This window comes from Seriola lalandi, unplaced genomic scaffold (assembly GCF_002814215.2).
Source record: "Seriola lalandi dorsalis isolate HSWRI2012SDOR001 ecotype SW California unplaced genomic scaffold, Sedor1 jcf7180002054412, whole genome shotgun sequence".
NCBI lineage: Eukaryota > Metazoa > Chordata > Actinopteri > Carangiformes > Carangidae > Seriola > Seriola lalandi.
Genome location: NW_019524965.1, coordinates 110,001 through 122,025, shown reverse-complemented (window position 1 = coordinate 122,025; position 12,025 = coordinate 110,001). Strand labels below are relative to the sequence as shown.

The 12,025-nt window shown below is 40.2% G+C and overlaps 2 protein-coding genes and 1 pseudogene across 3 annotated transcripts in view; 1 reads left to right on the top strand and 2 right to left on the bottom strand.

Moving 5' to 3' along the window:
* Nucleotides 1–526: 526 nt before the first annotated feature.
* On the bottom strand, nt 527–3,394 carry rnps1 (RNA binding protein S1, serine-rich domain). Its single transcript, XM_023410027.2, has 7 exons — nt 3,308–3,394; nt 2,565–2,711; nt 2,266–2,451; nt 2,075–2,180; nt 1,603–1,756; nt 1,369–1,510; nt 527–1,174 (listed from the first exon to the last, which is right to left on the bottom strand). Coding segments are annotated over exons 1-7 (843 nt in total). The 5' UTR covers nt 3,310–3,394; the 3' UTR covers nt 527–1,068.
* Nucleotides 3,394–6,868, top strand: LOC111657727 (uncharacterized). Its single transcript, XM_023410024.2, has 4 exons — nt 3,394–3,588; nt 4,265–4,959; nt 5,103–5,216; nt 5,529–6,868. Exons 2-4 carry the CDS (start codon nt 4,309–4,311, stop codon nt 6,480–6,482), a joined length of 1,719 nt encoding a protein of 572 aa, XP_023265792.1. The 5' UTR covers nt 3,394–3,588; nt 4,265–4,308; the 3' UTR covers nt 6,483–6,868.
* LOC111657728 (cytochrome P450 2K1-like) overlaps nt 6,589–12,025 on the bottom strand; it is a 6,043-nt pseudogene continuing 606 nt past the window's right edge. Inside the window, exons 2-9 of the transcript XR_015437490.1 lie at nt 11,810–11,969; nt 11,478–11,627; nt 11,144–11,304; nt 10,041–10,220; nt 9,435–9,576; nt 7,932–8,113; nt 7,394–7,535; nt 6,589–7,312 (exon numbers count right to left, since the gene is read on the bottom strand). The product of XR_015437490.1 is annotated as a cytochrome P450 2K1-like (transcript). The remainder of the gene's footprint in view (nt 7,313–7,393; nt 7,536–7,931; nt 8,114–9,434; nt 9,577–10,040; nt 10,221–11,143; nt 11,305–11,477; nt 11,628–11,809; nt 11,970–12,025) is intronic.

Sequence of the window (12,025 nt, the reverse complement as noted above, 5' to 3'; positions counted from 1 at the left end):
CGTAAGAAGCTCTCTAATGAGTCAAAATGATTTTCATCAATATTACAGAGGACATGACCTCGGAGAACTAAGATGTATCTGTGTGGCTCAGGGGTGAACACGTCTGTGTGTAAATAACCACAGCTGAGTCTAACAATCCTTATTATTTAAAGGGTTTGATTATTATTTTCTATGTTGTGCTCCTGTCAGTATGAACATCAGCGATGTTTCCTCAGTGAATTTATAACCATGTATCTTCAGTAATTATAGCTTTCCAGCTCCCTTTTATTTTGTGCTAAATGTTCATATAGTCCTGCCTGTCCAAAACATGTTCCTAGAAGTTACTGCTCTTCAAAAAATAATGATTTATACCATTTCTCTGAATCTATTTCTATTCCCAGTAAATGAGGCTTAGGATGAGGAATGTGCTGTTAGAGCTGCAGCGAGGCAGCAATCTGCAGCACTCTAGTGTTACTCTCTATAAAAGCACACACATTAATGCACATCAAAAGCCTAATGAGTAAATGTACCAGGGGTTGTTGCTGAGTTGTGGGCACACTGCTGTTTATTTTTGGCTCTACATATTCATTTGAACATATGGCAGAAACAATGAACATTAACATGTTATCCAAGTATTGTGTAAGGTTATGTTAAGAAAACAGATCAGGCAGGCACTGTGCCAAGAAGGTTAACAGCAAAGACCCTTCAGATTCTCAACATGACTTTTACAAACTGAACTCTGATATGTTTCAGCACATTTATTTGTCAAAATGTCTAAAAATTCAGTACATGGTATAAGAAGATACACTTAAAAAGAAATATTTGTAGATCTCAGTAGAACCTAAACTCAACAAAACTGACCCAGCGTTGTAGGATTAACACAAAATATAAAAAGAAACTCACACTTGCCAAAAACAAACAAAAAAAAAAACATTTGAACTTCCTACATGCAGGCAGATGTTTATGTTGGCTACAAATCAGATGATTTTATTTCTGGTGAGTCCATAAGGTCTGTCAGAGCAGACCTCCAGGTGATCTGGTGTTAGAGAACCTAAATGATCACTTGGCATCCGGAGGCAGGAAACCCATCTATCTGGAGGAGTTGGAGCTGGAACGAGAGCGGTGACGCCTGCGACCAGGAGATCTGGAGCGAGAGCGGCGCCGTGCTGGGGACCGTCTCCTTGGGGAGCGGGACCTGCGAGTACATGAAATGAAAACACTTGTGGTTTGGAAGCAGAAAGACTGAGCATACTTAAAGGTCTTAACAAAAGATCGTAAAAAATATGTTCACACCACAGTAGTAAAAATCAGGTATAGATAGACATTGTCCCTGACTGAAAGTCATTCAAAGTCAAATATATTTTGGGAAAATTAAGTTGCAAGACTGACCTTCTCCTCATGCGCGGTGGGCTGCGACGCCACATAGGTGGTGGTGGGGGCATTCGGCGAGGTGGAGAAGGTCTGCGAGGTGGAGGACGGACTCGCTGAGTCAGCACAGCAGATGCAGAAATTTCCTGTCCGTCAATCTGACCTATTAATAAAGGTGTCACAGAAAGTTAATAAACACGAATGCCCAGAGTAATCCTGTGAGACAGAGACACCGAAACATACACTCGGGCCTACCTCCATCCATGTGTTTGAGGGCCTTCTGGGCCTCCTCTGGAGTCTCAAACTCTACGTAAGCGTAACCTCTGGACATGTGTGGGTGGAGCCTGTCCATTGGCATTTCAACCATTTTTATTTTCCCATAAGTGGAAAAGATCTCCTGGATGTGGTCCTGTGCAAATAACACACAGAGTATACTTTTGAGAAATGTGGAAACAAAATCCATGATTATCTGTGGCCATCAAAATCCATTTATTGGATCACAATGGCAACATGTCAAAAACGATCTTATTATTCTACTTTTATTTTATCATTCTGATTCTACAATGCCAAATGTTATTTTCTACCTAGCATGGTGTTTCTGTTGTAGTGTCATTATATTAAATTATGATTACACCTGTGAACCTTCAAATCAAGACTAGCAGCTTGAAAGCAGCTGTGGACTCTTATTTTTCCTCAGATATAAAATGTGTAAAATTTCACTGCTGACCTTGGTGACATTCCTGGTCAGCCGCCCCAGGTGAACTTTAGTTGGTTTGGGGCTTGGACTTCTTTTCCTTCGTTCCTTATCATCTCCCCTCTTCTGTGTTTTGGACCTATAGAATCACAAACAAAACATAGATTAACTTCATCCTGATTTAAACAAGCAAAAATGTCAATGCATTAGAAAAAGTGATTTACGCTGAGCGTGAGCGGCGGCGGTTGTCATGGCGTCGGCGGCTGGGGCTTGGGGAACCCGAGGAGCTGGAAGAGGAAGAGGAACGCGAGCTGGAGGAACCAGAGCGACTGGAACCGGATGAGCTGGATCCACTTGATGACCCAGAGCTGGAACCAGAGCTGCTGCTTGAGGTAGAGCTAGATCTGGATCTGGTCATTTTCAAAAACAAAGAAAAACATGTTTTATGACAAAATGTATAACATCAAGGATGATAAGGTTTCTAAAATGAAAAAAAATAAAGAGGTGATTTAGTGTAACAAACCTGCTGCTGCTGCTGCCAGTGGAAGCACTGCGGCGTTTCCTTACTTTCTCTCGTCCTCTTTCCTTGTCTCCATCCTTGGTACCACTTTTTTCTTTGCCTCTATCTTTTGTTTTTTCTTCCTCCTTCCGCTTTGTGGGTGATGGTGCCCTACAGTCGGAGGCAAAGTACTGTTACCATAGACCATTTACAAGATTATAACTTTTCTGACTATTTGGTCAGTGTGTAAAATCAGAAAGCAGTGACAAACATATCTTCAAACTGCCATTTTGTCTGACAAACTTTCCAAAACCCAAAGATATAAACTACAGTGATACCTATCAAGCAAATTCAAACTTTGAGAACCAACAATAAACGGAATTTTTGGCTAATGAGTGACTGAAAAGATGAATCGATTAAAAAATGATCAGCCATCAATTTTCTGTCAACCATGCAAGTACTGTTGTGTGTAAGTGTAAAGTTCATATTTAAGGTGGAAACAGACCGTAATACGAAACGATACTGAGTAAATGCTGTTATCATTGAAACATCTCAACCCTCTTAACTTTACGGCCAACAACAGAAATGCGCCGCCATTGATTTTCATTCTAAACAAGCCGTTAAATGGGGCGAATGTTTATCGGTAAATGCTCTCTTTGTGAAGTGCATACACGGTCAAAAAACGTGACGCATTTTTTCGTATGTGATAACCCTCATAATGCAATTGAAACGAGCTTAAGAGTGGTCCAATAAAGGGCTAAACTTACATTTCTTTCAAACGAGGTGATTTCGCTTCGAACACTTGCGGCCTGACAAAAAGTCCCTTGGTGATGACGACAAAGCGGATGTTACGTATGAACCTCAGCGCCACTTACAACTCATTTGTTTGTTTTCGTTGTCGATAAAAAAAAAAAGAAATGCGTGTTTGTGTGCGTATGATTAGATCGTAGCTATGCAAAGACGAAATGTATCGTCATGGTACGTTAATTGATTTAACTGAATAGGAAACAATAATCTATCATCCCTCTTGTCGACGAGGTTTGACAAGGTGAGCCCTTCACTTTATTAATGGTTCTAGTGCTAGCTGTTGTCGTTAGCCAGCAACATCTCTGACTTTATGATAGGTGAACTTAATACCGATGTATTCTTGCCATTACAATGAAAAGTATTTGCAGCAATTTCCAATGTGCTGTAATCTATAGCTATGACAGACTAACGTTAGTTTATGGCATATTTACATATGGATTTATTCAAAGACGCTGGGTACTCCTGGTTGATCGACGTACATCTAAAACTAGTTTTTATTCTACACCAAATATATTTATAATAACTACCTCGCGTTGTTACTGATTTATAAAGTAAAATGTGCTGTGACAGATAAAACAAGAAGTCGTTGATATCTTTTTTTTTCATGTGTGGGTCTCTAGATTTTATTCTTATATTATAATACCTGTCTCATCCCAACCATAAAAGCCTCAAATGATGACAGGAAATGTAAACTAGGCGCTATAAAAAATAAAATAAAATCCATCCTTGTATCATGGAAAAAATGTTAAAACCTTAAAAGGGTCTCTTAAGAAACTAAGCAGAATTTGGTTAATGATTCCAGCAATGTATTGCTGGTATTTCCACATACAAGAAGAAAATGAGTCATATCTTTTTATCTATCATTAGTAAGCATACAACAAGTGTCAGTTGCATTTTTTTTTGTATGCATCTTCTAGAGATTAACAGCCTAACTCACAGAGCTGCTGTGGTTTGAGAGGCCATGGGCCGGCTGGATGATGCCGCCAAACACAAAGTGGTGGAGCTGCGGAAAGCTGGTCTGAGTTTCCGCAAGATCAAAGCTGTGCTGGAGCTGGAGAACATCAAGGTGTCTGCACAAGCCATCTACCTGTTCCTGAGGGAGTTCCAAGGGAGGCCGCCAGGGAGGGTCAGACCTGTGGAGGCTGGAAGCAGCAAAACAACAGCACAGGTGCAAGCTCGAGGCGGGGCAATACAAGAGAACTGGAGTAACATTCATCTCCAAAACCTAATACGGGAGGCATCTCACCATGCTGGCTTTACAGCTGCTGCAGACTTTGCCAAACAAGCGTCCACAAATCCAGAGGCTAGTGTGAAGCCATCTGGGTATGGGGAGACCAGTGGAGGCAGCAGGCCAGAACAGCAACACGAGGGAGATAAGGAAGAAAATGACATCCAGATTGTTAGCGTCACCTCCCTTGCACAAAACAGTCAACAAAGAGGTCCCCAATCCACTGTAACAAGTGCAGAGACAGGCGCTGTGTCTTCCACACTAACAGCACTAACAGGTACTGGAGCATTCATGAGGAGGAGAGTCACACCTTCTCCAGCCACCAATTCAATGTTGGCAGCTCGGAAGAGACTTTTGGATAAAGCGCTGTCACACAGGGTGAAGGTACCTACCTTACATTCCCTCCTGCCATAATCTTAATTGTTATATTTGTCATTATTGTAAACAGTTGCACAAAAGCTATGCCAAATACTATAAGCATCAAATTGTTTTTTCAGTCTTAACTTGCATACATTGTTTTTTAACAGTCATACCATCAAATGGCGTCGTTGTTGAGGAGAGATCACCCAAGTGTCCAGGGTTCTGATTTGAGAAGTGTAATGCCTCAGCAGCCTGAAACTTATGATCTGACCACTGAAAAGGTGAGAAAAGAGCAAACCTTAAATGTCATAACTGATCTCAGGATTGACTAAGGTGTGTTGCAGCACTTTATTAAAGATAGAATGTCACTTCTTTAGACCAGCTCACAATACTTAAGTATTGGGTTACATTTATATGTGTCTTACTGCTTTTTACACCAGTAGCTGGTTCCAGGTTGTATTCCAGCACAGGTCTTCCATAGTGTATGTCTTCACCTAACAATGGGAGCCTTATCAATTTAACATTCAATCCAAGTTTTGTGTTTATGTAAAATTGCATTATAACTTTCATGACATCTTCTGAATGTTGTGCAGACTGTTTTGGACGGTCAGCCAGGAGGAGGCGGTGCCCCCAGGCGTTTTCTGACACAGAGACCAGGTCTGTCTGTCCGTTCCCCTCACCCTCCTCCTCGGGTTGGCATTCGTCTTCCTAATCGGCCACCAGCTCCTTTAACAGCCTCAGCTCCTGGGGGTGCCGTCATTCGCCTTCAGACTCCTGGAGGTCAGGCGGCTACTCGTAGTGAGGGGAACCCAAGCCCTCAGCTGGGAGTCCAGGACGCCGGAGGGAGAGGTGGCCTGCAGGAGCAGATTTACACCCTGGGTTCTGAGGTGCGCAGCTTGGGCCTGGCAGTGAAGATGCTGGTGGAGCAGCAGTGCCGCCTGGAGAGGGAGCAGTCGCAGCAGACACACATTCAGAAGCAGATCCTCAGCACTCTACAGAGCTTCGCCTCCAAACTGGGACACTGTAGCAGTTCTCAACAGCAGCAAAACAAAACTCCATCCCCCTCTGCTTTGACAACACCTTCTGCATCTACCTCCTTCAGCCAAGACACGTTCAGCTTTAGTCAAGGCACATACACACAGTGCAGCCAAACCCAACCAAGCTACAACTCTTTAGAGAGTTTAGAAAATGTAGAGGCTTTTAAACTGCCGGGACTGAGCCCTACAAGCATGAATGGGTTTCCACCCTGTAGCAATGCTGAGAACCTCCCACTTACTCACACTCCCCCTCAAACACAGCCATATGCAGCTGCATACACACAGCAGAGCAATCAAACACTCATGCCACCTTACACACAATCCTACAATTCTACATACAGCCAGTCACATTCTCAGAGTTTCAGAATATCAGAGAGCAAATCATCTGATTTCCCAAGCAGCTGTTCAGCGAGGACTCTCCAGGACTGCAGTGTTTCCTCTGAGCTGCTGATGAACTCCAATTCTGACCAGGATCAACAGATTAATATTATCAAAGTGGAAGCACCATAGAGGACTTCAGTGTTTTGGGACTATAAGGGCTTGGATATTCTTTTTTTAGAGCCTCAATAGTATACTTATTTAAGACTCGTGTTTTTACAATTAACATATGCTGTAGCATTTTTTAAATTAATTTATTTCCAAATTACATTTTAAGACAATACAAACAGCAATAGCATAAAGGGATTACAAGACTTTGGTAAAAATGTCATGATTTGGCAGTGATCTTAGATAAAATGATAAATTATGTGCAGGTACTTTGTCATTTTTTGTGAAAACCGTTCTTGTTTATTTTGTATCAACCTATTTTGTATCACTAGGACTGGCATTACGAACTGTTACTTTTCATACCTCTATGCTAATTGAAAAAAATAATAATAAAGAGTTGGTTATGCACATTCCCATTTCAGTGTGTATGGTGGTGCGGGAGAAGTTTTCCACTAAAACATGTTCCATGATACCTTGTCATAGTTTTGATTTAAATGCGATAAAGTTATGTATTTAACTTAAACAGTGAGATTAACATATTGACAGTCTACAGCTGAATCTTACTAAACATGCAGCTCATCTTATTTCCTGCTTCCTTTTTAGTGACCAATCACTGTCAAACATCTCAGTGGGAGATAGCAGTGTTGTTCAACATTGTTAATCTTTGTCAGACCTGCTGATAGCACAGAGCTCATGAGGTGAAGGACTGAGGGCGAATCCCACAACTGCTGTCAGGTCCAGTTCATCCTCTGTAACTCCAGGTGGTGGAGTGAAACAAAAGTGCTGGAGGAGAGAGGTGAAGAAGAGGAAAAGCTCCATCTTGGCCAGACCCTCTCCAATACAAGACCTTGAACCTGAAACAAATAAAGTGTCATATCTTTGAGTACATTTTTTTTGTCAGATTTCTTGGTGATAATAAACAAACTCATAGATACCTGTAGAGAATGGTAGGAAAGCATCCCTCTTTCTAAAATTCCCTTCCTTATCCAGAAAATGGCCTGGGTTAAAAGTGTAAGCCTTTTCCCACTCATCTTCATCCTGAAGAGCAGATGACAGGAGAATAGCCACTGGAGTCCCCTAAAATATGTAGGGGATGGTGGCACATTTTACTTTATTGTAAAATGTTTGTCATTGTTCCAGAATAACTTAAAACATATCAAACCAATACCTAACATTGACATCGTTAAATTTATATCATTTTTAAATTCAGTCAATACATTTTTAGTTCATGTTCAACTGGTTTGTCCAAGCAACTTTGAAAAATAAAATGAAAACAATATATATACATATATATACAGTATATCAGCACTAGCATATGCAACTGACAATATACATTGAAAATGACATGATATTAGCGCTAGCTGAAAAGTCCAGATTAAAAAAGTGACAATTCAACCACTGAGGAACATGAATGTGCACCAAAGTTTATGGCAATCCATCAGAAAGAAATGGAGAGAATCTATTAACAGCTACCTTCTAGATGAAGTAACCCTGGAAGGTGACATCTCGGGAGGCACAATGTACAAGTACAGGCGTAACATTTGCGAATCTCTGTATTTCATGGATGACAGCATCAGTGTACGGCAGGTTCTTTCTGTCCTCTACTCTGACCTGACGGCTTCCTACCACGCTGGCCAACTCCACCTGGACCTGATCTGGGAGATGAACGTTAAATAAAGTTTGATTAAAATTGTTAAATGAGACAACAGTGGTGGCTGATTACAGTGAAACACCAGTGAAATATGTATCCTCTTCTTCATTAAAGAAGGATAAATCTGTGAGGCTAGGTTTTTCTTTGATCAAAGAAAATATTTTAACATTTTAAAATAAAGTAGTTGCACACTGCATATACTCTATATCTCAGTGCCCTGCCATCAAGGCAAGCAAGGCAAGCAGTGCTTGCCCAGTTAAAGTTAAAAATAGACATAAATATCTATTTGTCTGCTGTCTCCCTGTGTCTTTTGCACAACATTGCACTGGTTGAGTTAATAGCAAATTGTTATGTAATAATAGCAAATTATCACAATGCAGTGAGGGTAGTTACACTTACATATGATCTCCGTGTAAGATCTGCAGTAAGTTTGAGACAGAATATTGTTACACAAGTAGTGCAGCTCCTTTCAGGAATAGCTCAGTATGTAGGTTGTGTTTGTAGTGAGAGAGAGCGAGAGAGTGAAAGAGAGAGAGAGAGAGATCGAGCTGTGAGGCTGGCGACTGTAGCAGGGAGTTAGCTAGTTAGTTAGCAGTTAGCAGTATAGCTGTGAACGTACAGTAGGATATATGTGCACTCTAACCTGTTTATGCTACAACTACAACAACAGCTACAATTCCTCAAAACCGAAGTTCCCGCCTCTCCCTTGTGCTTCCTACAGTCCAGACTATGAGCCAAGAAAAATTAACAAGAGTGAGGGTGGAAAATGCAGGGTTCTGCATTGTCGCTGGAGTGTGTCATTGTCAATTAATGGTAAATATTTTTGATAGAAGTGATTTTTAGATATTTTTCCTCCATACTGCACATTTGATATGTTTAGTGTCAATTCAGAAGAATAATCCTGACACTTGTTCAACCAGGAAGGCGAAATATGAAGATGTCCAGGCAGAGCAGCAAGATGAAGGAGAGAGACTTCCAGCACAAGACAGGCAGCACAAAATCATGTGAAAGGAAAGCCCCTGAATTTAAGAGAGATTTGCTACTACTACTGTCATGAAAAGGTATGTGCCAGTCAGGGGGGGGGTCTCCGATCTCCTGCCTATTTGTTAAAGTCACCGCACGCCACTGCTATAGCTTAAAGCAGTGAACTGAAAATGTTGGTTGGTGTAGATTTGTGGGGATGGCTACCTTACTGTGAACTGTCGGGCCTAAACCTAATGAAGGGTGAGAGATCGAGTCACACCAAGCCTATTCAAACAAGACTTTCATATGGTAAGCCCTCCATTACATAGCCCTCAGTCATTAAGCATGTGTCATGTTCTTACCTTGTATTTCTGGGTACTTGGCCATGAGCAGTAAGCCATATCTTAGAGTAGATGATGTAGTGTCAGTGCCAGCAGTAAACAGGTTGACAACAGACACCAAAAGGTTGTCTTCGTAATAATGAGAATTCATATTCCCAGATGCCTTACAAGTATTGAAAATAAGTGTCAGTGATACAATTACTTTTGAAAGAAGTAGTTTTATATTCAACAACCATAGACAGCACTGTTAATGTTGTGTGAGCCACTAAAAAAAGCAGCTCCACGCTCTCTTGGTTCATTCAACAATTTCCTCATCATCATAATCTTTCAAATCTGTAACACGATGTATGTAATATTTTAATCTCATAGCCCTTTTAGGTTAGTTATTAGAGAGTCAGTCTTTATAGTCAATGATAATAACTGTATGTACAATCTTTCCTCTCCTTTCACACCTGCCTTGGTATCCTAAAAGAAAACTACAACTGATTTGCTTATTTCAGGCAGTGTTTACATCTGTTGTTCCCCGATTTAATACAAGAAGAAATCTAAAAAGAGACAAATAAATCAATGGCCAACACGGTACAAATAGTTCTCTTCCCATACTCCAGGAAACAATTAAATTCATACCTCAAGCTGTGTCTTGCGGACGAGAAAACAATCCACGAAACCTCTGCACATTTGTGGATTAAGGGTCTCCTGTAAACCCTTGATCAACTCTCTCATCTTTTTCCTATTTGCAAATGAACCCTTCATCAGTTGCTTTCGGGCTCCAAGCCATCTGAACAGCCTTGGAAAGATGTTGTATAACTGTTAAACAAACAAACAAAAAAAACAAATCACACTATCTGCTTACTTTAAAGAGGTATTTGTAAGTTTTGCTATTGCTATATAGCCAACATAAGAATTAACTGCTGTTTACTTACGAGTCTAAAAGAAACATTGTGAGTTCAACATCAACCGTCATTCCTTTACTTGCCAAGAGCTGTGTCCAGCAGTGTAACCCTTTTGTTTTGCTTCTATTTCTGTGACTTCTGCAGCTGTGCTTCAGCTGTGTCTCAGCAGGTAAAACTAGTCAAGGTGAATTGTAGGTTTTGTATTCTAAGTGGAAATAGAAGCAGATAAGTCAGGATAATTCTAACGTACCCTCCAAGAGGTGTTCATCCCATAGTTGAAAAGCTTCCCTTCAGTCTAGGAAGTAATCTACTTCCTTGGCTAGTGCTTTGGCCATTGTTGTAATTATAATACAACTTCAGTAGAAGAAAAGAGGCAATAGAGGCAAGAGTTAACATTGGAGTTACTTTCCATTTCTGGAAACAGCTCTTGGCAAGTGAGGAAATGTTTTTCTAGACTGGTACATAAACAGATGGCAGAGGCAAAACCTATAAATAACGTATCATGTACATATGTAACTATAATATAAGGGTTATGTTATGCTATAACAAATTTCTCCCATCACAGTGTAAGGAAGAAAATAAGTGGGATGGGACTCTCTCCAAATAGTTTTACACAGGGGTTAAAGTGGTTAATTGATGCAACCCCTGTGATTATTAAGTAAAGAAGTCTGATTGGCAGTTTCATACATGATGTCACACAAGTTAAGTTACTACTTATTTCACATATTTGTCAGTTATATCTAAACAGACAGCAAAAGAGATGAGCAGACACACACACACACACACATGCAAGAGAGATAATTGTACAGATTATTACAATATAGAGCATTGCAATACGTGTAATGAAGGGGAGCCCATGAGTTGGGTGTTCTTTTTAGCTTGGTCCACCGCAGATCTGAAGTTCTTGTCATCATAATCAAATCGGTTCCCATAGACAAATGAGCAGATAATATTGGAGACAGCGTAGCTCACTGGCTTGGTGGTGTCAAAGGCCTTACCTGAAAAAAAGTTTGTTTGTTATGTTTTGAAAAAATTACCCCATATATAAAAACTCTGGCTATATCATAAGATAAGATTTGAATATACAATATAATTAATTCAAATCTTGTTAATTCAGGGTTTTGTCATAAACAGAACTTTTATTTTTGTCTTTGTATCAATGCGTTATTACCGTCTTTTTGTCTCAACACATCAATCAGGTATTGACTCTCCTCTATAATTCTCTCTTCATTTTCTCTCTTTCCCATTCCAGATTGTTTTAGGTTAGTCAATGCAAACTGCCTCATCTCTTTCCATGAGTCTCCACTGGCAAAAACAATTCCTGCAGATGACAGGGTTTTTCCTTTGAATATATTGTTGGTGGAGGAGTATGGTTTTCAAGTAGCACAAGACAATAAATATTTTTAAAAGAAAACTAAATATACAATAAAATAAAATAAAAACATATAAAACATTTTTTATTTAAGTATAAAATGACATAGTATGAATTTTGTTGTTCCTAACCATGTTCTAATTTCAGGTCATTGATAATTGGTAAATTTTCTTTGTCAGTAAATGCATCATTGTTGACCAGAGCCTCCTTGATCGTCCTGTGTCCGGCCAGCATCACCACTTTTTTGGATCCAAGGTGGACGGTGAATACTGGTCCGTACTTCTTGTAGAGCTTAAATGCACACACACACACACGCACGCACGCACGCACGCAGGCACGCACACATG

Bases quoted from the DNA above. Each gene is read 5' to 3' on its own strand.
- LOC111657727 (XM_023410024.2), top strand. From the start codon at position 4,309: ATGGGCCGGCTGGATGATGCCGCCAAACACAAAGTGGTGGAGCTGCGG. The intron at 4,960-5,102 runs GTACCTACCTTA...GTTTTTTAACAG, and splicing joins CGCTGTCACACAGGGTGAAG to TCATACCATCAAATGGCGTC. The intron at 5,217-5,528 runs GTGAGAAAAGAG...AATGTTGTGCAG, and splicing joins ATGATCTGACCACTGAAAAG to ACTGTTTTGGACGGTCAGCC.
- rnps1 (XM_023410027.2), bottom strand. The intron at 2,452-2,564 runs GTTTGTTACACT...GAAAATGACCAG, and splicing joins ACTGGCAGCAGCAGCAGCAG to ATCCAGATCTAGCTCTACCT. The intron at 1,757-2,074 runs GTCAGCAGTGAA...TTATTTGCACAG, and splicing joins TGACCAGGAATGTCACCAAG to GACCACATCCAGGAGATCTT.